We start from the raw sequence: 24048 nt of genomic DNA, 5'->3' as shown, positions 1-24048 counted from the left end.
GATGTTAACTACACGGCGTTATCAAATATGCCAGTTGCCAATCAATCGGCAATCGACACGACTGATAACAAATTATGGACGACTTTCGAAACAACACCCATCATGTCTACATACTTGGTGTCTTATGCCGTTTTGGATTATGGATACATCAGTCACGGGGACGAAAGATTCAGAGTTTGGTCTCGCGAAGATGATCCTCGTGATACAAATTATGCATTGACTCAAGGGGAGTCGATGTTAAAATATTTAGAAGAATACACGACGATTCCGTATACTTTACCAAAAATGGATGAAATTTCTATACCGGACCCTTCCGTTACTACTTTTGAAAAATGGGGCTTGATTATCGGCAGGTAATATCATAAACGTTGGTTGATTATATAATTTCCTCTTAATTTTTATCATCAATTCAGAGAAGAAGAATTGCTATACGACGACAGCGTAGATACGACAGTTACAAAACAAACTGACACCCAAGTTAGTGCTGATGTAATGGCTCGTCAATGGTTTGGAAATCTTGTCACTGCATCCTGGTGGAAGTATTTTTGGCTGAATGAAGGCTTCGGGGTTTATTTTCAATATTACGTCACGGACCAGGTAAAATTTTTAAAAACTGTCCAACTTCATCATTTAATTAATGATATTTAATTGCTTTAGGTGGAAGACAATTGGCGCTTTATGGAACAATTCGTAGTTCGTATTTCACAGGGAAGATCCTTTATTGCTGATTCTTCCGAAACCACTCGTCCCTTGAATCAGGATGTATCAACTTATGAAGAAATTAATGCACTTTACGATTCAATTACCTATGGCAAAGGTATAACTGTTTTTCAAAAATAATTGATTTACGAAAACAATTATCAAATAACGCTTCTCTATGCACGTAGCGGCTTCTGTGATTCACATGATGTCCAATTTCCTGACTCCCCAAGTCTTTCACGATGGACTCATCAGATACTTAAAGAATAAGTAAGTTTCTTAACTTTTAACACATTTATGATGGCCCTGAGCTCATTTCTCAAAATTATTTACAGTGCCTATAAGGCGGTCACGCCCGATGACCTTTGGAGCGCCTCACAAGAGGTATCTGACGAATCTGAAATTCTGCCCCCTGAGATTTGCCTTAAAAAGGTGATGGACACTTGGGTCGAGCAGCCTGGATTTCCACTGATCACTGTCACCAGGAATTATAAAACTGGAAAAGCTCATATCAGTCAGGAACGATATTTTCAATCTGGTGCTAGTGGTGACGGTACCAGATGGTGGGTTCCTATCAGTTACACAACTCAGTCTGATCTAGATTTTTCATCAACATCGCCTTGCGAGTGGATCCCTCAAGCGAAAAATAATATAGTCCTAAGAGGATTTGACTCAACTGATTGGACTATTTTCAACATACAACAATCAGGTAAAATAACCCTTATCAACTTATACCAATGGATGTTGCACTAAATACAAAAATTACACGTGTCGATAAACTATTCGAAATCAATCAACAGGTTTCTACCGGGTCAACTATGATGAAACAAATTGGAAATTAATAGCTAATTATTTGGACAGTGACGATTATGTAAACATTCATCCCGTCAATCGTGCACAACTCATGGATGATTCTTATAACTTAGCTATTGCCAATCGTATCAACTATTCAACATTTTTGGATATTTCGACTTATATTCGTCGTGATGTCGATTATATTCCCTGGTATTCGCTGTTGGGCGCTGTTGATGATTTGTATGCAAAACTAGCAAACACCAGAAGTTTCTCGTTATTCAAGGTACACATTTTACTGTGACATAATTAATGTTGAATGACTCAATATACTTTAATCTGCCTTCGCTCTCAAACACACTAGCTAGTAAAGGCCAAGAGTCATCATGATTGTAAATGATACTAAACAAACGTACGCTACCCAGTAGAATAATGCATCTAGCTATGCAGTTGTCCCTTTTCGATGCAACAATTTCATGGATAAATTCGGCCGTCGAACGAAGGAGTCCCTTATCAACCCTCTTACGGAACAGTTATCCTCCTAGAGTGTTGAGTCAAATATGGTAAAACTTTTGGTGTCTTCGTTTGAGAATCAGCTCTGACTAAAACAACAACATCAGAAATCGACACTTGCTTCCGCAGCAGAGAAAGAAAATACTGTAGTACTTGATACTTTTATTTATGCAATAGATGTATTCTCATCGAGGAGGATCATTCCAATAAATGATAATTCTGCATCAACGTTCTGTTCCATCTTCAAAATCTTATCCTTTTTTTACTACTCTATCGAGAGGCCTCTTCACGGCCATAATAGACCAGGTAAGAATTTATAACTATTGCAGCTGCCAATGATACTAACATTGGCGCAGAGTCGGCACCCAAGATCGGGTGATCATTGGTTGAGTGTAAGAATAATAACAATGGACCAATCATCATCCGGCACTACTGGATTCACGTCATTTCCATTGTGTATCGACGTTGGTCCAGTACCTAAGACTGAGCATTGACAAAATGCTGGCTATTAATTGCACTCGACAATTTCAACTCATGTTTACATTTTATTAAATTGTATGTATTTAACATAGAAAATGTGTATCATACCGTTACACATTGGCAAACCTCTCAGGTACTCCTGTACTCGAAAGTCAATCCGCTGAAAATAATAGTATAATAATAAATTCTCAGGAGGGCACAGTGATCTTCCTCCGAAACTTCAATTGACGCCATTTCGTTTTGATCTATTATTCTCGCCTTGATTCGTCAATTTGCACGTAGTGCCATACCAAGAGATTTGTGAGGAATCTCTTGAACCTGCTGATGCACTAAAGACTGCAGCGATGATTACAAAGTTTTTCGAGCTGTCATCAAATTGTTCATGACATTTTGCGAGATGAAGATGAGCGCGAAGCGGTATCGTGTCTTATTTCTTATACGTATAATAAAAAAAGGGCTGTGTTCGAAATCACAATCCAACATTGGATGTGCAGTGCCAATGCTGCACCCATTTTAAGCAGTTGGCACCATACCACCAGCTAGAATTTTTTCGAATGACTATTTGTCAGCAGCAGGTTGTCCAGTTTGGAATAGAGTTTTGGCATTCGATCTGCCTCAGAAGCACAGGGTTCCACACAGACATTCTTTCACTAATAAACCTAGACAGCTGAAGCTGTTCATTATCGTTGTCAATACGTTGGCTTAGGAAAACAGAATAGCGCACAAAAAGAAGGGTTCAGATATTGTTACTTATTTTGAGATGTTGAAAGAGCATGTAACAGCAAAGCACGTTTTATGGAAATAATGCCTATAGCTGACAGCTGTGGTGACACCTGTACTGACATATTCGAATATAAACCCGGATTCAAGAATAGAAAACTCAAACAATTGAACAGCAAACGTAACAATGTTTTGTGGCCACACGTGGCACGCCAGTTCCAAGCCCTTACAACCTGCCATTAGGCTGTAAATGTTCGTAAACTTTAAGTTTTTTTTATTATATAGTCCACGTCAACAACAATATGAATATTTTGGACCTACAGGTTGCACCACGCCTATTACAAGCACAGTGTGGCAATGTGAAACAGTATGTCCACTAACTGTACCACGTATTATACACAGCGGTGAAACAACACTAAGAGGAGAGATTGATAACAAAAATGTTAGAATGTTGTCACAGATGCACGAAAGTACTTTATCAGCAACGACAGCTATGCTGACTTCGTGTCATTTCATAATAACTGTTGATACAGAAGTCCCAAATACGTATACTAATTATATATACATATGAAATATTGTTATGAACGAAAAAGACAAAAGATACACGTTTCAAAAACAACATTTTCTAACTCCAGTAGCTTAAAGGAGAGTTTCTAGTAATTTCGTTCACACGTATATCGTTCGCCTACTGAACAGGACAGGTAAATAATATACATTATAATTATAACTAATTCCGTTTATAATACGGATTAATATACAATAAAACATTACTTTATTCATTCCTTTTTAATTTATGATATTTATCATAGAATAGCAGGTCCAAAGAAAACTCTTATCATGAAAATTCTTCTGGGAAGGGTCCTACTGTTGGCTGCCGCATCTACAGCTGCCCTTCTAGATGGCAACAATGCACAAAGAAAACTCTTATCATGAAAATTCTTCTGGGAAGGGTCCTACTGTTGGCTGCCGCATCTACAGCTGCCCTTCTAGATGGCAACAATGCAATTGTTGACAATGCCAATACTACTAACTATAGATTGCCAAATAATTCAGTGCCAATTTCATATTCTATCAGATTGATACCGTACATCATCGTAGACAATTTTACATTCGATGGAGAATCTACGATTAAACTTGAGGTTCTAAAATCAAGTTCTTCGATAACTCTTCACATACTAAATCTTACTATAGACGAGAGTGCAACATCCTTGGTGTCCAGTGGTAATATAAAACACAAAATAGCCAGTCATACTTACGACATCAAAAAACAATTTTTGATTTTGAATTTCGCCACCCATTTGTCTTGGTGTCCAGTGGTAATAAAAACCACAAAATAGCCAGTCATACTTACGATACCAAAAAACAATTTTTGATTTTAAATTTCGCCACCCATTTGTCAACTGGATATTATACCCTGCATTTGAAGTATGTTGGTATCCTAGACAATGAAACTTTGAGTGGTTTCTATAGAAGTTCTTATACCAACGACAATGGTGAAACTGTGTATGTATATCAGTATTGTATATTAGTCTGCATTATTTAATACAGCTATATTATTTTGTACAATATATTTCCAGCTGGTTGGCTACCACACAATTCGAACCAACCTCAGCACGTAAAGCTTTCCCGTGCTGGGATGAACCTGGACTCAAAGCCAACTTCACTATTTCTATTAAACACGATGTTAACTACACGGCGTTATCAAATATGCCAGTTGCCAATCAATCGGCAATCGACAAGACTGATAACAAATTATGGACAACTTTCAAAAGAACACCCATTATGTCAACATACTTGGTGGCTTTTGTAGTTTCGGATTATGGATACGTCAGCAACGGGGACAAAAGATTCAGAGTTTGGTCTCGCAAAAATGCACTTCGCAGTGCAAATTATGCGTTGACTCGAGGAGAGTCGGATTTAAAATATTTAGAAAAATACACATCGATTCCGTTTGCTTTACCAAAAATGGATCAAATTTCTATCCCAGACTTTTTCTTCGGAGCTATGGAAAACTGGGGCTTGGTTACCTATAGGTAATAATATAAACGGCTGTTGATTATACAATTTCCTCTTAATTCTTATCATTAATACAGAGAACCAGAAATGCTATACGAAGACAGCGCAAATATATCACTGACAAAACAAAATGTTGCAAAAATTATTTCTCATGAATTTTCTCATCAATGGTTTGGAAATCTTGTCAGTCCATCCTGGTGGAAGTATCTTTGGCTGAATGAAGGCTTCGCATCTTATTTCGAATTTTACATCACGAACCAGGTAAAATTTTAAAAAATTGTCCAAACACATCACTTAATTAATCATATTTAACTGATTTAGGTGGAAAAGAATTGGCGCTTTATGGAACAATTCGTAGTTCGTAGTGTACAAGAAGATGCCTTTACAGCAGATTCTTCCGACACTACCCATCCTTTGAACCAGGATGTATCGACTCCAGAAGAAATTAGTGCACTTGTCGATTTCATTACCTATCAAAAAGGTACAATTGTTTTTGATAAATAATTGATTTACGATAACAATTATCAAATAACACTTCTCTATGCACGTAGGGGCTGCTGTGATTCACATGATGTCCAATTTCCTGACTCCCCCCGTCTTTCGCGCTGGTCTCACCAGATACTTAAAGAATAAGTAAGTTTCTTAACTTTTCAACAGAAAAAAAAGTGGAACACAATTTGGATGATCCTGAGCTCATTTCTCAATATTATTTACAGTGCCTATAGGGCGGTCACGTCCGATGACCTGTGGGGCGCTTTACAAGAGGTATCTGAAGAATTTGAAGTTCTGCCGCCTGAGATTTGCCTTAAAAAGGTGATGGACACTTGGGTCGAGCAGCCTGGATTTCCACTGATCACTGTCACCAGGGATTATAAAACTGGAAAAGCTAATATCAGTCAGGAACGATATTTTCAATCTGGTGCTAGTGGTGACGGTACCAGATGGTGGGTTCCTATCAGTTACACAACTCAGGCTGATCTAAATTTTTCATCAATATCACCTCGCGAGTGGCTCCCTCAAGCGAAAAATAATATAGTCCTAAGCGGATTTAAGCCAACTGATTGGACCATTTTCAACGTACAGCAATCAGGTAAAACTACCCTTATCAACTTATACCAACGGATGTTGTATTAAATACAAAACTTACATGTGTTGATAACCTATTCGAAATCAATCAACAGGTTACTATCGTGTCAACTATGATGAAAGAAACTGGAAGTTATTAACTAGCTATTTGAACAGTGAGGATTATATAAAGATTCATCCCGTCAATCGTGCGCAACTCATCGATGATTCTTATAACTTGGCTTTTGCCAATCGTATCAACATCTCTATGTTTTTGGATATTTCGGTTTATATCCGCCGTGACGTTGATTACATTCCCTGGTATCCGATGTTGAGCATTAATATTAATTTATATCAAAAATTAGCAAACACCAGAAGCTTCTCGTTATTCAAGGTGCACATATGACTGTGATATAATTAGTACTGAATATCTCAATATACTTTAACTTGTTACCATTTTATTTATAGAAATTTTTTGTGGAAAGTTTTGAAAAATCAATTGCTGCTGTTGGATATGTCCAGCACGATGACGATGAACATCTTATAAAGTTTCACAGAAGAAATATGTTAAAGTATGCATGCATTCACGGCAGTGAAGAATGCAGATCTAATGCAACTGCGAAGCTGGTTGCATATTTGAAAGATCCAATTGCAAATCCGTAAGTTATTACGTGATAGGTATAAGGATTTAATTCCATAAAAATCTTGTAACCTATGATTAATTTCAGGATATCACCTGATTTGAGAGAGTTTGCATTTTGCGGTGGACTTAACAATGCAAATGCAACTGTCTGGAACATGGTTTTAGATCTTTACGCCAAGAGCCCTTCTCTCACGATAATTAATTATCTTGGTTGTTCCGAAAACGAAAAAATCTTGACAAACTACATGTCACTGGCAACAAAAAACAATTCGACGATACTCAAGAAGGATTCGTCTGATGCGTTCGCGTCCATATATGTTGGCAGCGGTGATAATATAAACTTCGCCTTGGACTACCTTATCGACAATTTCGACAAATTATATGCATTGTAATTAATTTTTTACATACTACCTTCTGAGATCTATAAATAGAAGTATACAAGCACAAACTTTTTACTTTTTTCAGCTGGGACGCACCAACAGATAAGATGACTGGGCATATTTCTGCGCTTGGTAACCTCCTAACAACAAGAGAACAACTCACGAAGGTTTTTATCATCAACAATTGTGCAACCAGTCATGTGATTTACAGCATACTAAGTATTACTCATTCTTTCTTTTTTATGAATTTTTCAGTTGAAATCTTTGGTCGAAAAGCACAATGATGTATTCGGATCTGATGGGCAAACTGCAATCGCCACTGCAGAATCTAACGTTAAATGGGCTGAAACTTACGAACCAGTTTTCCACAAATGGTTTAGTAATTTCTATAAGCTGTAAGACGAAGAAACTACTTCCACTACTGGTGTTAACACTGACCATGACCAACACTCCAGCTAGTAAAGGCTAAGAATCACCGTGATTGTAACCGATACTAGATAAACATGCGTCACCCAGTAGCATTATGCATCTAACTATGCAGTTTTCAATTCAAAGTAGAACGAAGGAGTCCCTGATCAACCCTCATACGGAACAGTTATCCTTCTGGAGTCTTGGGTCAAAGATGGTAAATCTTTTAGTGGCTTCGTTTTAGGATCAGCTCTGACTAAAGCAGCAACATCAGAAATCCACACTCGCTTCCGCAGCAGAGATAGAAACCACTTTAGTACTTTATCTTTTGATTGATGCAACTGAAATAATCTCATCGCCGCGGAACATTCCAATAAATGATATTTCTGCATCAACATTTTCTTCGATCTTCCTAGTCTTATCTTTAGGTACCGCTATATTTTTTACTACCCTACTCACAATCACAATCTAACTGTGGATGACGTTCAGATTCATTATTGGACCAGTACTGGACCCATGGTCTACTAGCGCTGGATCAACTGCAGACAAATGACAGATAGACAATCGTCGCAGTGCCAACGCTGTGCCGATTTTGAGCAGTTGGCACCATACTGGAGTTTCTACATGGGAAAGCACTTGACACCAGCTACATCTTTTTCAAAAGACCAATTGTCAGCAACCAGGTTATCAAGTTAAGAATAGGGTTTTGGATTTTGATCTGCCTCAGAAGCAGAGACCTCCGTACACTCATTGTTCAGATTTAGAAGTTCGACTTCTAATAAACTTAAACAGCCGAAGCTGTTCAATATTTTTGTCCAGATGTTGTCTTACAGAAATGCAAATGCGGTCAAAATGAAACGCCTGTATATGGAAACAGTGCCTACAACTGACAGCTGTGGTGACACCTGTACTGACATATTCGAAAATAAACCCGGATGCAAGAATAGACAGCTCAAACAAGTGACGAGCAAACAGAAGAATGTTAGGTGGCCACCACACGTGGCACGCCATTTCCAAGCACGTACAACCTGACATTAGGCTGTAACAGTTCGTAAATTTTTAGTTTCTTTCCTAGATAATCCACGTCAACAACAATATCAATTTTATAAACCTACAGGTTGCACCACGGCTATTCCAAGCACAGTTTGCCAATATCAAACAGTATGTCCACTAACTGGAAGACGTATTATGCACAGAGTAGAAAAATTCCTGAGCGGAGAGATTGATCACGAAAATGCTAGATAGTTTGCACAGTTGCACGACTGTACTTTATCAGCAACGACAGCTATGCTGACTTCGTGTCATTTGACACCAACTGTTGATACAGAAGTCTCAAATACGTATACTAATTATATATACATATGAAATACTTTTATGACCGAGATTGACAAAAGCTACACTTTTCACAAACAACGTTTTCTAACTCCAGTAGCTTAAACGAGAGTTTCGAGTAATTTCGTTCACACGTATATCGTTCTCCTACTGGACTGGAGAGGTAAAGAATATATTATAATTATAAGTAACTCAGTTTTACATCATGTTTAATTATTAATCAATGAAACGTTGTACTGATCATATTTTTTAATTTATGAAATTATTTTAAAAAGCAGGTCCAAGGAAAACTCTTATCATGAAGATTCTTCTGATAACGTCCCTGCTGTTAGCCGCCGTAACTACAGCTTCTCTTCTGAATGACAGCGATGCGATTGTTGACAATGTCACTACTACTAACTATAGATTACCGAATAATTCAGTGCCAATTTCATATTCTATCAGTTTGATACCGTATCTCGTCGAGGACAATTTTACATACGATGGAGAATCAGCGATTAAACTTGAGATTCTAAAATCAAGTTCTTCGATAACTCTTCATATACTAAATCTTACTATAGACGAGAGTGCAACATCCTTGGTGTCCAGTGGTAATAAAAACCACAAAATAGCCAGTCATACTTACGATACCAAAAAACAATTTTTGATTTTGAATTTCGCCACCCATTTGCCAACTGGATATTATACACTGCATTTGAAGTATGTGGGTATCCTAGACAATGAAACTTTGAATGGTTTCTATAGAAGTTCTTATATCAACGACAATGGTGAAACTGTGTATGTATATCATTATTGTATATTGGTCTGTATTATTTAATAGAGCTACATTAATTTATAAAATATGTTTCCAGCTGGTTGGCTACCACAGTATTTGCGACAACCGCAGCACGCCGAGCTTTCCCCTGCTGGGATGAACCTGCACTCAAAGCTACCTTCACTATTTCTATTAAACACGATGTTAACTACACGGCGTTATCAAATATGCCAGTTGCCAATCAATCGGCAATCGACAAGACTGATAACAAATTATGGACGACTTTCGAAACAACACCCATCATGTCTACATACTTGGTGGCTTTTGTCGTTTCGGATTTTGGATACGTCAGTAACGATGACAAAAACTTTAGACTTTGGACACGTAAAAATATTCTTAATACTACAGCTTATGCATTGACTGTAGGGCAGTCAGAATTTGCATATTTAAAAGAATACACATCGATTCCATTTGCTTTACCAAAAATGGATGAAATTTCTATCCCAGACATTATATTCGATGGTATGGAAAACTGGGGCTTGGTTACCTACAGGTAATATCATAATTAAACGATTGTTCATTATATAATTTGCTCTTAATTTTTAACATCCATACAGCGAAACAGAATTGCAATACGTAGACGGCGTAAGCACAACATCTGCAAAACAAGAGGCTGCTACAATTACTTCTCATGAATTTGCTCATCAGTGGTTTGGGAATTTAGTCACTCCAAAGTGGTGGAAATATATTTGGCTAAATGAAGGCTTCGCCACTTATTTTGAATTCTACATCACGGGCAAGGTCAAAATTTTTAAAATTTTCCAAACTTATAATTTAATTAATCATATTTAATTCCTTTAGGCGGAAAAGAGTTGGCGCATAATGGAACAATTCATACTTCGTATTGTACAAGGAAAAGCCTTTATAGCAGATTCTGCCGAAACCACCCATCCCATGAATCAGGACGCGTCAACTCCAGAAGAAATTATTTCACTGTTAGATTCAATTTGCTATGACAAAGGTACAACTGTTTTTTAGATATATGTGGTTTACGTAAATAACTGGCAAGCAACACTTCTTTATGCACGTAGGGGCTGCTGTGATTCACATGATGTCCATTTTCCTGACTCCCCCCGTCTTTCGCGCTGGTCTCACCAGATACTTAAAGAATAAGTAAGTTTCTTTACTTTCAACAGAACCGAAGAGGATCATAATTATGATGATCCTGAGCTCATTTCCCAATATCATTTACAGTGCCTATGGGGTGGTCACATCCGATGACCTGTGGAGCGCTTTACAAGAGGTATCTGACGAATATGAAATTCTGCCGCCTGAGATTTGCCTTAAAAAGGTGATGGACACTTGGGTCGAGCAGCCTGGATTTCCACTGATCACTGTCACCAGGGATTATAAAACTGGAAAAGCTAATATCAGTCAGGAACGATATTTTCAATCTGGTGCTAGTGGTGACGGTACCAGATGGTGGGTTCCTATCAGTTACACAACTCAGTCTGATCTAAATTTTTCATCAACATCGCCTCGCGAGTGGATCCCTCAAGCGAAAAATAATATAGTTCTAAGCGGATTTAAGCCCACTGATTGGACCATTTTCAACATACAAGAATCAGGTAAAACAATCCTTATCAAATTATACAAACGGATGTTTCACTAAATACAAAAATTATAGGCGTTGATAAACTATTCGAAATCAATCAACAGGTTACTATCGTGTCAACTATGATGAAAAAAATTGGAAATTAATATCTAATTATTTGGACAGTGACGATTATATAAAAATTCATCCCGTCAATCGCGCACAAATCATCGATGATTCTTATAACTTGGCGGTTGCCAATCGTATCAGCTTTTCTATATTTTTGGATATTTCGGTTTATATCCGCCGTGACGTTGATTACATTCCCTGGTATCCGATGTTGACCATTGATAATTATTTGTATCAAAAATTAGCAAACACCAGAAGCTTCTCGTTATTCAAGGTACGTACATGACTGTGATATAAATAATGTTGAATAACTTAATATACTTTTAATCTATTAAAACTTTTCATTTATAGAGATTTTTTGTGGAAAGTTTTGAAAAATCTATTGTTACTCTCGGATACGTCCAGCACAATGACGATGAACATCTTATAAAGTTTCACAGAGCAGATATGTTAATCTATGCATGCTATCACAGCAGTAAAAAATGCAGATCCAAAGCAACTGCAAGGCTGGTTGCATATTTGAAAGACCCAATTGCAAACCCGTAAGTTATTACGTGATCGATATAAGGATTTAATTCCACAAAAATCTTATAACACCATTTATTTTAGTATATCGCCGGATTTGAAAAATTGGGTATTTTGCGGTGGACTTAACAATGCAAATGCAACTGTGTGGAACATGGTTTTAGATCTTTACGCCAAGAGCCCTTCTCGCTCCTTAATTTATTATCTTGGTTGTTCCGAACACAAAGAAATCTTGACAAAGTACATGTCACTGGCAACAACAGAAAATTCAACGATACTCAAGGAGCATGCATCTGATGCGTTCGCGTCCATTTATGATGGCAGCGGTGATAATATAAACTTCGCCTTGGACTACCTCATCGACAATTTCGACAAATTATATGCATTGTAATTAATTGTTTACTCTGTACCTTTTTGACTACTATAAATATTATTATACAAGCGCACATTTTTTACTTGTTCCAGCTGGGACCAATCAGCAGATAAAATGACTGGGCATGTTTCTTCGTTTGGTTACATCCTAACAACAAGAGAACAACTCACGAAGGTTTTTATCATCAATAATTATACAAGATAGTATGCATTACTTATTTCTGTTTTTTAATTTACTTTTTCAGTTCAAAGCTTTAATCCAAAAGCATAATGATGTATTGGGATCTACTGGAAGCACTGCAATCGCCAATGCAGAATCTAACGTCAAATGGACTGATACTTATGAACCTGTTTTCTACAAATGGTTTAATAAGTTTTATAAGGCCTAAGCCGAAGAAGCTACTTCCACTACCAACGTTAAGCCCGTTGCGACGTCACCTCCCTCTCCTTGGTCCTTTCCGTACCCAACACTGACCAGTACCAATACTGAAGCTAGAAAAAAGCCAGTAGCCAACATAATAGTAACCGGTGTAAACCGAACATGCGTTATCTAGGGTGAGTCATAGATATACAATAATTCAAGGAAATCTTTGCATGTTGCGCCATACTCGACTTCTTGAGAGCCCGAATCTTGAGAGACTCAAAATCTTGAGAGCCCGAATACCCAAGTAGGAACAGCGCTGATCAGCTGATTTTAGTTGAGATGCTGCAACCAAGATAAGAGCTGCTGCTCCCCGAGAGAAAAATATTCTGCTGCAACAAAATCTGTTGGGGTCACCACGGTATTCGCGAGTTCGCTTAAAGACTTCAAACTAAGAACAGTTCAAGGGAAGTCCAGGCTGGTTTGCCGCTGTAGAGTACACTGTACGCGTCTGGTCTTGTATTGTAAAATCCTTCATTTTACTGGAGTGGAATAAATAGACGATACATACATTACGATACATTATTATATATACTAGCTGAGGCTGAACAGACAGTGGTGCAGAGAGGCCAGATCTGATGCCCAACGCTATGTTTGGGTTTTCAGCAAGTTGAGGCAGCCCGAGGATATTTGCTGCCTACGGCCGAAAATACATCACATTCTGTACGAATCGAAGGAAGCATTTACAATAACTTACTCAATTTCGACAATCTTCAGTTTAACGCCGGCTGATAAATGTCCGATAAGATCTGTTCTAGAAAGAATTAAAAATCCTCTGGAATGATTGTCTTCGTAGAACTGATAGATCATCCCGATACCTTATATCGTGTAATACATTTTCTTAACAATCAAAATTATAGATTGAAGCACATATACGTGTTTTTTGAAGTACAATAAGATGATAAGATTGGCAAAAGTTACACGTTTAGCGGACAATCTTTTCTAACTCCAGTAGCATATAAGAGACTTTCGAGTAATTTCGTTCACACGTATGTCGTTCTCCTGCTGGACAAGACAGGTAAAGAATGCATTATAATTAGAACTAACGCCATTATACATTAACGATTATTATCAATCAATAAGACATTGCTTTTAACGTATTTTCTTATTTATTATATTATTTCAAAATTCAGATCCAAGGAAAACTCTTATCATGAAGATTTTTCTGGTAACGGCTCTGCTGTTAGCCGCCGTGTCTGCAAATCCTCTTCTTCATGACAGTGTGGCAACTATTCGCAATAACAATACCGACAACTATAGATTGCCAAATAATTCAGTACCAATTTCATATAAAATCGAATTGATACCACATATCAATGAAGACTATTTTACATTCGATGGAGAATCTGCTATTGAACTTCGAATTCTCGAACCAAGTTCTTCGATAACTCTTCACAGTCTGGACCTTACTGTACACGAGACTTCACTATCTTTGGTGTCCAGTACTAATGTGAGCTACAAAATAGCCAATTATACTGAGGATGAAACAAAACAATTTTTGATTTTGAATTTCGCCACCGATTTGCCAACTGGATTATATACGCTGTATTTGAAGTATATTGGTTTACTAGACGATGAAATTTTGAATGGTTTCTATAGAAGTTCTTATATCAACGAAAATGGTGAAACTGTGTACGTATATCATTACTGTATATCAGTCTGTATTATTTAATACAGCTATATTAATTTGTACAATATATTTCCAGCTGGTTGGCTACCACACAATTTGAACCAACTGCAGCACGTAAAGCTTTCCCCTGCTGGGATGAACCTGCACTCAAAGCCACCTTTACCATTTCTATTAAACACGATGTTAACTACACGGCGTTATCAAATATGCCAGTTGCCAGTCAATCGGAAATCGACGAAACTGATAACAAATTATGGACGACTTTCGAAACAACACCCATCATGTCTACATATTTGGTGGCTTTTGTAGTTTCGGATTATGGATACGTCAGTAACGCCGAAGGAACATTCAGAGTATGGACTCGCAAAAATGCTATTAATACTACAGCTTATGCATTGACTCTGGGAGAGTCGGAGTTAGAATATTTACAAAATTACACGATGATTCCGTTTGCTTTACCGAAAATGGATCAAATTTCTATCCCAGACTTTTCGGCCGGTGCTATGGAAAACTGGGGCTTGGTTACCTACAGGTAATATCATAAACGATTGTTCATTATATAATCTCCTCTTAATCTTTTTTTATCGTCAATACAGAGAAACAGCGTTGCTATATCAAGAGGGCGTAACTAGCTTATCGTCAAAGCAAAGTATCGCCACTGTTATTTCGCATGAATTTGCCCATCAGTGGTTTGGAAATCTTGTCAGTCCAGCCTGGTGGAAATATCTTTGGCTGAACGAAGGCTTCGCCACTTATTTCCAATATTACACCACTGACGAGGTAAAACTTTTTCAAGCTTTCCAACCTCGTCGTTTAATTAATCATACCTAATTGTTTAAGGCTGAAGACAATTGGGACTTAATGGAACAATTCGTAGTTCGCGTTGTACAAGCAACTGCCTTCGTAGCAGATTCTTCTGCAACCACTCACCCCTTGAATCAGGATGCATCGACTCCAAATGAAATTAGTTCACTGTTCGATACAATTTGCTATAACAAAGGTACAACTGTTGTTCAAATGTAATCGATTTGCAAAAACAATTGACAAACAGGACTTCTCTATGCATGCAGGGGCTGCTGTGATTCGTATGATGTCACATTTTCTGACCTCCAATGGCTTCCGCACTGGACTCACCAGATACTTAAATGACAAGTAAATTTTTTAACTTTCAAAAAAACCGAAGGGGATCACAATTATGATAATCGTGAACTCATTTTTCACTCTTGTTTTCAGTGCCTATGGGGTGGCCACGACCGATGACCTTTGGACGGCCTTACAAGAGGTATCTGATGAAATGAGAGTTTTGCAGACTCACGTTTACGTTAAAACGGTTATGGACACTTGGGTCGAGCAGCCTGGATATCCAGTGGTCACTGTTATCAGGAATTATACAACCGAAACAGCGGTAATCAGTCAGGAACGATATTTTCAATCTGGTGCTGGTGATGACGGTACCCGATGGTGGGTTCCTATCAGTTACACAACTGAATTTAGTCAAGATTTTTCATCAACGTTAGCAAAGGAATGGATCCGTCAACAAGACGATAGTATAATCGTAGGCATATTTAAATCAATCCATTGGCTGATTGTTAATGTACAGCAATCAGGTAAAACAACATTTATCAACTTATACCAACAGATTCTGTATTAAATAGAAAAATTACGTTTATTGACAAACTATTCGAAATCAATCAACAGGTTACTATCGTGTAAACTATGACGAAACAAATTGGAAATTATTAGCTGATTATCTGAACTCTATGTATTATATAACCATTCACCGCCTCAATCGTGCACAACTCATCGATGATTCTTATAACTTGGCTCGTTCCAATCGTATCAGCTTTTCTATATTTTTGGATATTACGGTTTATCTTAAGTATGAGACTGATTACATTCCCTGGTATCCGGGGATGGTTGCTATTTCTCAATTGTATCCAAAATTGGCAGACACCAAGAGCTTCCCGTTATTCAGGGTACGTATATGACTGTGATATAATTAAGGTTGAATAAGTCTGTATACTTTAATCTGTTATCATTTGGTTTATAGAAATATTTTGCGGAACGTCTTGGACAATCTCTTTTTTTTCTTGGATATGACGAGAAGGAATACGAAAAGCATGTTCACAAATTTCACAGAATAAATACAATAAACTGGGCATGCAGTCTTGGCCATGAAATATGCAGATCTGTTGCAACTTCTAAGCTGGTTGCATATTTGGAAAATTCAACTGCAAACCCGTAAGCTGTGACGTGATCGATATGAGAATTTAATTCTAGGAAAATCTTCTAACTTAGGATTTACTTTAGGATATCGACTGAATTTACCGCATGGACATATTGCGCTGGACTTAGAAGTGCTAATGTTACTGTGTGGGACAAAGTTTTAGATCTTTACATTGAGAGTCGTTCTACCAGTATACTCAATTATCTTGGCTGCTCCGAAGATGAAGAAATATTGGATCAATACTTGACATATGCAACAACGAGAGACTCTGACATATTTTATTACGATGCATATTACGCATATGCATCTGTTTACAATGGCAGCCCTCAGAACATTAATTTCGCTTTGGATTACTTTATCAATGAGTTTGAAAGGATAAGCACATTGTAATTAATTATTTGCATTGTACTTTCTTAGTTCTATAAATAGAATTATACAAGTACGAATTTTTACCTTGTTGCAGCTGGTCCTCATCGGTTCAAACGTTGCAAATGATTCTTGCCGAACTCGGTAGCAAGATAACAACAAGGGAACAACTCCAGAAGGTTTTTATCGTTGCCAGTCATACAACTGGTTATTTATTTTCTTTCTACTATGTATTATGTATTTTTATTTTTCTTAATTATATTTGCAGTTGAAAGATCTAATCGCAAGGGAGAACGATTTATTCGGATCTGTTGGTAGTTCTGTAATCGCCAAGGCTGAATCTAATGTCCAATGGACCGATACTTACGAACCAGTTTTTCGCGAATGGTTTTATAAATTCTATGGACTCGGAAATGAACAGACAAGTTCTACTACCAGTTCCCCTGATCATACGGAACCGGCTGTAACTACAGAAAGCCCGGATGATAATGGCAATAGTGCAGCATCAGTTCGGTCGTTCAACTTTATTTTGATTCCGTTGACTATTGCATCTGTACAAATATTTCAAAGTCGTATTTATTGACATTCTTTGATGACAAGTAAAATATTGCACTTGGAACAATAAATTATGATGCTTTAAATTCGTTGTGCAAAAGTAATGTTACCGTTTATGTACAAAAACTAGTTTGAAATAAATATATTACTTAAAAAAAGATAATTTTTTTTTTCTCTTAAGGTTCGGCCTTTCTTATGATTATCACTTTACAGAATTCTTTTGGGAGTCAATCAATTTTTAAAGATTGCAACTGCTTCAAAGTTTATCAAGCGGTCTAATATGTAAACCAGGTGGACAGTTCTTAAACGATAAAAGAAATACTTTTGCTTCCTCATAGAGGAAGCTATGTTTTCATGAGAAAGTTTTTTTTCGAGATTTTCATGTTAGAATACAATAGAATAGAATAGATTTTCATGTTAACATAGTCTAAAACGTCAAGAAAAGTAACTTAGAAAAAATGTCCGTATGTATGTGTGTGTGTGTGTGTGTGTGCAGGGCTTCGAAAATTCAATTGCCTCTTACTCAGTAACCGTTAGAACGATCGGACTGAAATTTGGCACGCAAGTAAAGTAGATACCCTCTTTAAATGGTGCGATTTTTAATGAAATATATGCAGCCATTCAGATTTTATGTCATTTAAAATTTTTTGAAAAAAGGGCGTGGTCGCTCTAACTTTCGTAAAGGTTCGACGATTTAGCTAAATAGTTCTTCATAACTGAAGATACGTTCAATGTTGTTTGGTATTAAATTTCGACAAGTTCTCTAAAGCGGTTCAGATTTTACGTGGTTTTGAAATTTTCAAAAAATTATTGTTATTGCAGCATCAGCTTCCGCAAAATTTAAGGAAGTGAGCCAAAACTTTGTACATAATGAAAATATGATGCAACCGTGTTTGTTACGGCGTTTCATAGCCGTGTGTAACGTGGCTAGTTCTTTTAGATTATACATTTTTTATTTTTTATTCCTGTAAGTACCAAAGTTCAATTGTACATAACTCGCGAAAATAAATCAAAGAACTTCCTCATGGTGGTGGCTTTGTGAACGAAGGAAAAGAATCAAGAAGCAAAGTGTAAGATTCTACTTTGCATCATTGTGATAGAAAAAAACCAAGTAAAATAATGAGGAAGCAATTTGCAAGGTTCTACATTGCAGCCTTTTTTTATATGTTGGATCTTTGAAATTCTTAACATATACAGGGTGTCTCACCAAAAGTGCACACCTCGATTTTTCCGTTACTATTGAAGATACGTGAAAAAGTTTCGGACGAAAGTTGTATGGTTTCAAAGGAGTCGGTTTTAAATCCAAATGATTTTTTCTTTATATTCATTTGATTCTAAGATACAGCACGTTGCATGTATCTCTTTAATGGAACATCATTTTTTGTCGATCGCGCAATTATGCACGCGAACCCTAAACGCTCTAGTGACGCTACATATATAAAATTTTCAATATTTTTCAGACAGTAGTAATACTGACTTACTAATCAAATTTGATAACCCTCAAAGAGTTATGTATTCCTTTACAGTAAACATATAATTCTTTGAACTTCTCTACAATTCTCTGTAAATTGTCAAAAATTAGTTAAATTTATCCAGAAGCATTGGTTCCGCCCATAAAATTCATTTACGAAGCCCAAACGTAACCCAATATAAATAAAAACTAATACTTCAATTTTAAAAATGACCAATAACCATAAATGAAACGATAGCACCAAAAGATTGCGCAAGTGCGCAAGATAAGCATAATAAAAATGTTTAATATCAAAAATGATTAGATTAAATATTGAAGAATTGAAGGGTGAGATAGACTTCGCTTTTGAATATAACACGACTGGTATCACTTGGCAATTGCTGGACGAGAAGATACCAGACCGTACGACAACATGGACGATTTTAAGCTTCTCTTTTTTCTTCTTCTAGCAAGTAAGTAACAATATATAAAACAAGTGCAACAAATCGATTTTATATTATACACTTAATCAGGTACAATAAATACATAAATAAATTATTATTTCAGCTATCAGCTCTAGCCGGTCCTCGCCTATATTTTTCGATCAAGATGGTGTTGCTTCAAGAACCAATGCCGACTACAGGCTTCCAACAAATTCCAAACCAATTCACTACGTCATCAAGTTGAATCCACACCTGACTAATGATAACTTCACTTTCACCGGTGAAGTCACAATCACTCTTGAAGTCGTTCAAGCCTCCACTAACATCACTCTTCACTCAAAGGAACAAACTATTGATGAGAGTAGAACTTTTTTGGCACCTTATAATGATAACACTACCAGATACAGCATAACACATAATTATGATACCACCACCGATTTTCTCATACTCTCTGCCAACGAGACATTACCTGTTGGCAATTATACATTGATCATCCACTATACTGGTGATCTGAGGGATGACATGATAGGGTTCTATAGAAGTTCCTATACGAACTCAAATAATGAGACTGTGTAAGTGTTTAGATGAATTGAGGTTACAATAATTCGAGAAAAATATCAACGTGGTATGTTTTACGGTTACAGGTGGATAGCGACTAGCAAATTTGAACCGACTCATGCACGTTATGCTTTTCCATGTTATGACGAACCTGCTTTGAAAGCAACTGTTGACATATGGTTGAAGAGAGAACAGTCTCAGCATGCTCTGGCCAATACTAATATATATACCGAAAAGAAGGACAAGTAAGGAAATATATTATATACAGATATATTACACAGTTTTTCTTGAAAAAATGAAATATCGAAATTCTTTCATTGTTTCATATCATTTTATTAATCTTAAGATCGTTAAGTAATAATAGATAAAAAGTAATTATATATATATGTATATACATATATATATATTCATTCCCTGGAGACACTATCTAAACTATCTATACCTCGTTCACACTAACAGAAGTATTAAAGTAATATATATCATTAATCCTAGGATCAACTGGAATTATGATTAAACTATGAAATGACACCAAATAAAATGTTGTACTGTCATGGATAAGCTTAAAAAATATTTCTGAAATAACATCTTAGTTTTTTATCACAATTCTAAGAATGACTAAATCATATGGATTTTATTTCTTAATTTTAGTTCTGATAATAAAACATGGAGTATTTTCGAAACAACGCCATTAATCTCAACGTATCTAATAGCTTTTATTGCTTCGGATTTTGGAAGTATCAGAAACGCCGATAATACGTTTGGTGTTTGGGCCCGATCTGACGTCATAAGCACGGCTCAATACTCTTTCGATTTTGGTATTAAGTCCCTGGAACGATTGGAAAATCATACAAGTGTTAAATACTATGGTTATAGTTTACCTAAAATGGATCAAATCGCTATTCCTGATTTTGCATCCGGTGCCATGGAGAACTGGGGTCTCGTAACGTACAGGTAAACCAAAACCATCATCGAATCATAATCATCAAGATCCAATTGAACTCGTAAGAAAATATATTTATCAGAGAGAGATATTTGCTCTATCAAGACGGCGTCTCGACCAAATCTGATAGACAAGGAATCGCTACCGTTATCGCCCATGAATTTGGTCATCAGTGGTATGGCAACCTTGTCGGTCCTGAATGGTGGACATATTTATGGCTGAACGAAGGATTCGCCACGTATTTCGAGTACTTCAATGCTCATGAGATTGAAAGTACATGGAGACTCGACCAACAGTTTCCTGTTGTTGAATTGCAAGCAAAGGCATTCGCTGTCGATGGCCTTGGCACTTCTCATGCGATGAACGCAAACGTTAAAAGTCCAACGGAAATCAGATCGATTTTCGATTCGATTTCCTACGCGAAGGGTAACCGTAGTCCATGAAGTTCTAGTAAAATGAAATATCCATTGAACAGATTTAAAATGAGTCTTTTACAGCCGGCAGCGTAATACGAATGATGGAACACGTTATTGGTACACCTGTGTTCAAGACTGGATTGAATAATTATTTAGTTGCTAAGTAAGTCTAGTTATAGAAAAAAAAAATTAATATCCTCATTCACCATTGTATTTATTTTATGTTTGCTTTTTATCCGCAGTCAATTCAATACTGGAACATCTGATCTCCTTTGGAAAGGTATACAAACAGCTGTTGATCAAACTAATTTGAATTTGAATATCAAGCGAATAATGGATACCTGGGTTACGCAACCTGGATTTCCTGTAATAACCGTAACGAGAAATTACGACGCCAAGACTGCGCTAGTCCAGCAGGTAAGTGAAAAGTTTATAAAATTATTGGCACACTGCAAATATACACTGTGATAATAATATATGCCACGTCCACTCGGTTATCGGTCAGTAATTGTTTAATCAGATAATATTGTTTTTAATACTTTAGGAAAGATTTTATCTTGCTGATGCAGCAACCTACAATTCTACTTCCTATTACTGGTGGGTTCCTATCAATTACGTTGTTGCTTCCGATATTGACTTTACTGATACAGCTCCCGAGACATGGATTCCTGCCACTGATAATATTTCTATTAGTTCGTTGAGCTCGAATGACTGGATAATTTTAAATAGACAACAAACTGGTACGATATTTTTTTTATATTTTAAAAAAATATCATCACACGATTTTGTCATTGATCTATGATGATCTTAATTTCAGGTTACTATCGCGTGAATTATGACAAAACAAATTGGAAATTAATAACGACTTATCTGAACAGTGAAAGTTATAATAATATTCACGTAGTTAATCGTGCTCAGCTTCTTGACGATGCATTCAATTTAGCAAGAGCAGGCTATATCGATTATACAATTGCATTGGACCTAACGACTTATCTGGCACAAGAGACTGATTACATACCGTGGTACTCAGCTTTTACCGGTTTAAATTATTTGTACAGATGGCTGGGTAGTTCCGATTCGTACGACTTGTTCAAGGTAATAAAAAAAAAGGATTAACGAATTATCGATATCAGTTATCACCCGAGCAGCCGTGATCTTCTATATAATTCGTGATACGTACTGAATCTGCTACTATCATAAATTGTACAAGATTTTTATCGGAAACGATAACAAAGTTTAATTGACGTATCCGATGACTCAATCGATTAACTCAATCTTATAAATAGATACATTTTCATATGTATGCTTTTACGATTTTCTTCAGGCGTACGTTTTAAAACTTATTGCCAAGTCGCAAGAAACTTTAACGCTAACAGAGCTAAGTGACGATGAACATGTGGAAACATTACATAGAACCAATGTTCTAAGTTGGGCATGTAAATTGAATCAGAGCAAATGTCTGAGCACTGCAGCTGAAAAATTTTCAGCCTGGTTACTCGATGGCTATGGGACGGCGTAAGGATCGTTAGAGTATAGATAGGATAAAGGAAATGAATTATTACTGATTTTTGAATTTTTTTTTTTTCTTTTCAGAATCACGCCAAATCTAAAAACTGTCTTTTTTTGCTATGGAATACAGCAATCGAATAGTACCGTTTGGAATGAGCTGTGGAAAAAATATTTAGCTACTGATTTGTCATCTGAGCAAAGACGAATTTTAAGTGCACTTGGATGCACCGAGGACGTAGATATACTTAATCAGTAAGTATCGATTAATGATTGGATAATTTTATTTTCATCGATATTGATTTGTAATTTGTCTTTTTTTCTAGGTATATGTCTCTTGCAACCACTACAGGTTCAGGAATACGTGCACAAGATTCTACTACGGCATTTTCAGCTGTTTATACCGCAAGTCCGAAGAATGTCGAAGTTGCATTGGATTACATTATCAACAATTTAGATTCGATTTACGAATAGTATGTAATATACGAAATTTTATGATTTTTATAATCGCGTAACGGTATGTATTATTTTTTTATTTTTCTATTCATTAGCTACGGCGGTACGGGTTCCATTGCTACTTTGTTGTCTGGAATTGGTCTACGAATTACAAACAATGAATTGCTTGAGAAGGTTCTTTTTTTTGTACATCTACTTTAATTCATTCAGTTTCTCTAAAGCCAATTATTACTATTAAATGCATTGTACATATATATTCACAGTTGGTCAAGTTCTCCGAGCAACAATCAAGCATTTTGGGAGGGGCAGCATCCACTGGTATCGCCAATGCGAGACGAAATCTGGCGTGGATTGAAAAGTACGAACCCGTAGTAGCGCAATGGCTGTCTGAAGAACTTCCGGAAAATGAAGGTTCCGGCGCTGCTTCAACAATAGGCAGCATTACTCTACCAATTGTATTTATATTCGTGATGCGATATTTTCAATGAAGATTTAACTGTGACTGTACAATCGAATAATGATCGATAAAACATTTATCAATAAATTAGTCATCTGTTGATCCATCCATTGTACAAATAAAAATGGCAATAAAACAAATTGATATTATTTCGTGTTAACTGACATAATAATGTATACTATACATATATATTATATATAT

General features: G+C 36.5%; 5 protein-coding genes across 5 annotated transcripts; all 5 read left to right on the top strand.

Moving 5' to 3' along the window:
• Nucleotides 1–27: 27 nt before the first annotated feature.
• Nucleotides 28–1795, top strand: LOC112495022 (aminopeptidase N-like). The gene is made up of 6 exons (XM_025089552.1): nucleotides 28–353; nucleotides 414–597; nucleotides 658–817; nucleotides 888–969; nucleotides 1035–1408; nucleotides 1500–1795. Exons 1-6 carry the CDS (start codon nucleotides 28–30, stop codon nucleotides 1793–1795), a joined length of 1422 nt encoding a protein of 473 aa, XP_024945320.1.
• Nucleotides 1796–3890: 2095 nt separating this feature from the next.
• Nucleotides 3891–8111, top strand: LOC107272227 (aminopeptidase N). The gene is made up of 14 exons (XM_025089550.1): nucleotides 3891–3905; nucleotides 4019–4102; nucleotides 4195–4488; nucleotides 4584–4707; nucleotides 4782–5237; nucleotides 5298–5481; nucleotides 5542–5701; nucleotides 5772–5853; nucleotides 5937–6310; nucleotides 6402–6679; nucleotides 6754–6944; nucleotides 7014–7316; nucleotides 7394–7475; nucleotides 7564–8111. Exons 2-14 carry the CDS (start codon nucleotides 4042–4044, stop codon nucleotides 7705–7707), a joined length of 2733 nt encoding a protein of 910 aa, XP_024945318.1. The 5' UTR covers nucleotides 3891–3905; nucleotides 4019–4041; the 3' UTR covers nucleotides 7708–8111.
• Nucleotides 8112–8337: 226 nt separating this feature from the next.
• Nucleotides 8338–13363, top strand: LOC107272260 (aminopeptidase N-like). The gene is made up of 12 exons (XM_015749258.2): nucleotides 8338–9211; nucleotides 9324–9825; nucleotides 9900–10355; nucleotides 10420–10603; nucleotides 10664–10823; nucleotides 10894–10975; nucleotides 11057–11430; nucleotides 11522–11799; nucleotides 11877–12067; nucleotides 12135–12437; nucleotides 12516–12597; nucleotides 12668–13363. Exons 2-12 carry the CDS (start codon nucleotides 9347–9349, stop codon nucleotides 12809–12811), a joined length of 2733 nt encoding a protein of 910 aa, XP_015604744.1. The 5' UTR covers nucleotides 8338–9211; nucleotides 9324–9346; the 3' UTR covers nucleotides 12812–13363.
• Nucleotides 13364–13713: 350 nt separating this feature from the next.
• Nucleotides 13714–17704, top strand: LOC107272259 (aminopeptidase N). The gene is made up of 12 exons (XM_015749256.2): nucleotides 13714–13861; nucleotides 13977–14475; nucleotides 14550–15005; nucleotides 15070–15253; nucleotides 15314–15473; nucleotides 15544–15625; nucleotides 15707–16080; nucleotides 16172–16449; nucleotides 16524–16714; nucleotides 16784–17086; nucleotides 17164–17245; nucleotides 17335–17704. The coding sequence occupies exons 2-12, from the start codon at nucleotides 13997–13999 to the stop codon at nucleotides 17647–17649; spliced, it is 2904 nt and encodes a 967-aa protein (XP_015604742.1). The 5' UTR covers nucleotides 13714–13861; nucleotides 13977–13996; the 3' UTR covers nucleotides 17650–17704.
• A 1682-nt stretch (nucleotides 17705–19386) lies between these two features.
• On the top strand, nucleotides 19387–24007 carry LOC107272257 (aminopeptidase N). Its single transcript, XM_015749254.2, has 14 exons — nucleotides 19387–19544; nucleotides 19639–20086; nucleotides 20159–20317; nucleotides 20721–21023; nucleotides 21095–21438; nucleotides 21510–21591; nucleotides 21671–21845; nucleotides 21973–22168; nucleotides 22246–22523; nucleotides 22753–22943; nucleotides 23022–23189; nucleotides 23261–23407; nucleotides 23486–23564; nucleotides 23654–24007. The coding sequence occupies exons 1-14, from the start codon at nucleotides 19505–19507 to the stop codon at nucleotides 23876–23878; spliced, it is 2835 nt and encodes a 944-aa protein (XP_015604740.1). The 5' UTR covers nucleotides 19387–19504; the 3' UTR covers nucleotides 23879–24007.
• Nucleotides 24008–24048: the final 41 nt, after the last annotated feature.

Source organism: Cephus cinctus, unplaced genomic scaffold (assembly GCF_000341935.2).
Source record: "Cephus cinctus unplaced genomic scaffold, Ccin1 Ccin1_scaffold1146, whole genome shotgun sequence".
NCBI classification, from domain to species: domain Eukaryota; kingdom Metazoa; phylum Arthropoda; class Insecta; order Hymenoptera; family Cephidae; genus Cephus; species Cephus cinctus.
The sequence above is the reverse complement of the archived record's forward strand: the minus strand, read 5'-3'. Positions and strand labels throughout refer to the sequence as shown.

Bases quoted from the DNA above. Each gene is read 5' to 3' on its own strand.
- LOC112495022 (XM_025089552.1), top strand. From the start codon at position 28: ATGCCAGTTGCCAATCAATCGGCAATCGACACGACTGATAACAAATTA. The intron at 818-887 runs GTATAACTGTTT...CTATGCACGTAG, and splicing joins TTCAATTACCTATGGCAAAG to CGGCTTCTGTGATTCACATG. The intron at 1,409-1,499 runs GTAAAATAACCC...ATCAATCAACAG, and splicing joins TTTCAACATACAACAATCAG to GTTTCTACCGGGTCAACTAT.
- LOC107272227 (XM_025089550.1), top strand. From the start codon at position 4,042: ATGAAAATTCTTCTGGGAAGGGTCCTACTGTTGGCTGCCGCATCTACA. The intron at 5,702-5,771 runs GTACAATTGTTT...CTATGCACGTAG, and splicing joins TTTCATTACCTATCAAAAAG to GGGCTGCTGTGATTCACATG. The intron at 7,476-7,563 runs GTTTTTATCATC...TGAATTTTTCAG, and splicing joins CAAGAGAACAACTCACGAAG to TTGAAATCTTTGGTCGAAAA.
- LOC107272260 (XM_015749258.2), top strand. From the start codon at position 9,347: ATGAAGATTCTTCTGATAACGTCCCTGCTGTTAGCCGCCGTAACTACA. The intron at 9,826-9,899 runs GTATGTATATCA...ATATGTTTCCAG, and splicing joins AACGACAATGGTGAAACTGT to CTGGTTGGCTACCACAGTAT. The intron at 11,800-11,876 runs GTACGTACATGA...TTTCATTTATAG, and splicing joins GAAGCTTCTCGTTATTCAAG to AGATTTTTTGTGGAAAGTTT.
- LOC107272259 (XM_015749256.2), top strand. From the start codon at position 13,997: ATGAAGATTTTTCTGGTAACGGCTCTGCTGTTAGCCGCCGTGTCTGCA. The intron at 15,006-15,069 runs GTAATATCATAA...TCGTCAATACAG, and splicing joins TGGGGCTTGGTTACCTACAG to AGAAACAGCGTTGCTATATC. The intron at 17,087-17,163 runs GTAATTAATTAT...ACCTTGTTGCAG, and splicing joins TTTGAAAGGATAAGCACATT to CTGGTCCTCATCGGTTCAAA.
- LOC107272257 (XM_015749254.2), top strand. From the start codon at position 19,505: ATGGACGATTTTAAGCTTCTCTTTTTTCTTCTTCTAGCAA. The intron at 20,087-20,158 runs GTAAGTGTTTAG...TTACGGTTACAG, and splicing joins AACTCAAATAATGAGACTGT to GTGGATAGCGACTAGCAAAT. The intron at 23,565-23,653 runs GTTCTTTTTTTT...ATATATTCACAG, and splicing joins ACAATGAATTGCTTGAGAAG to TTGGTCAAGTTCTCCGAGCA.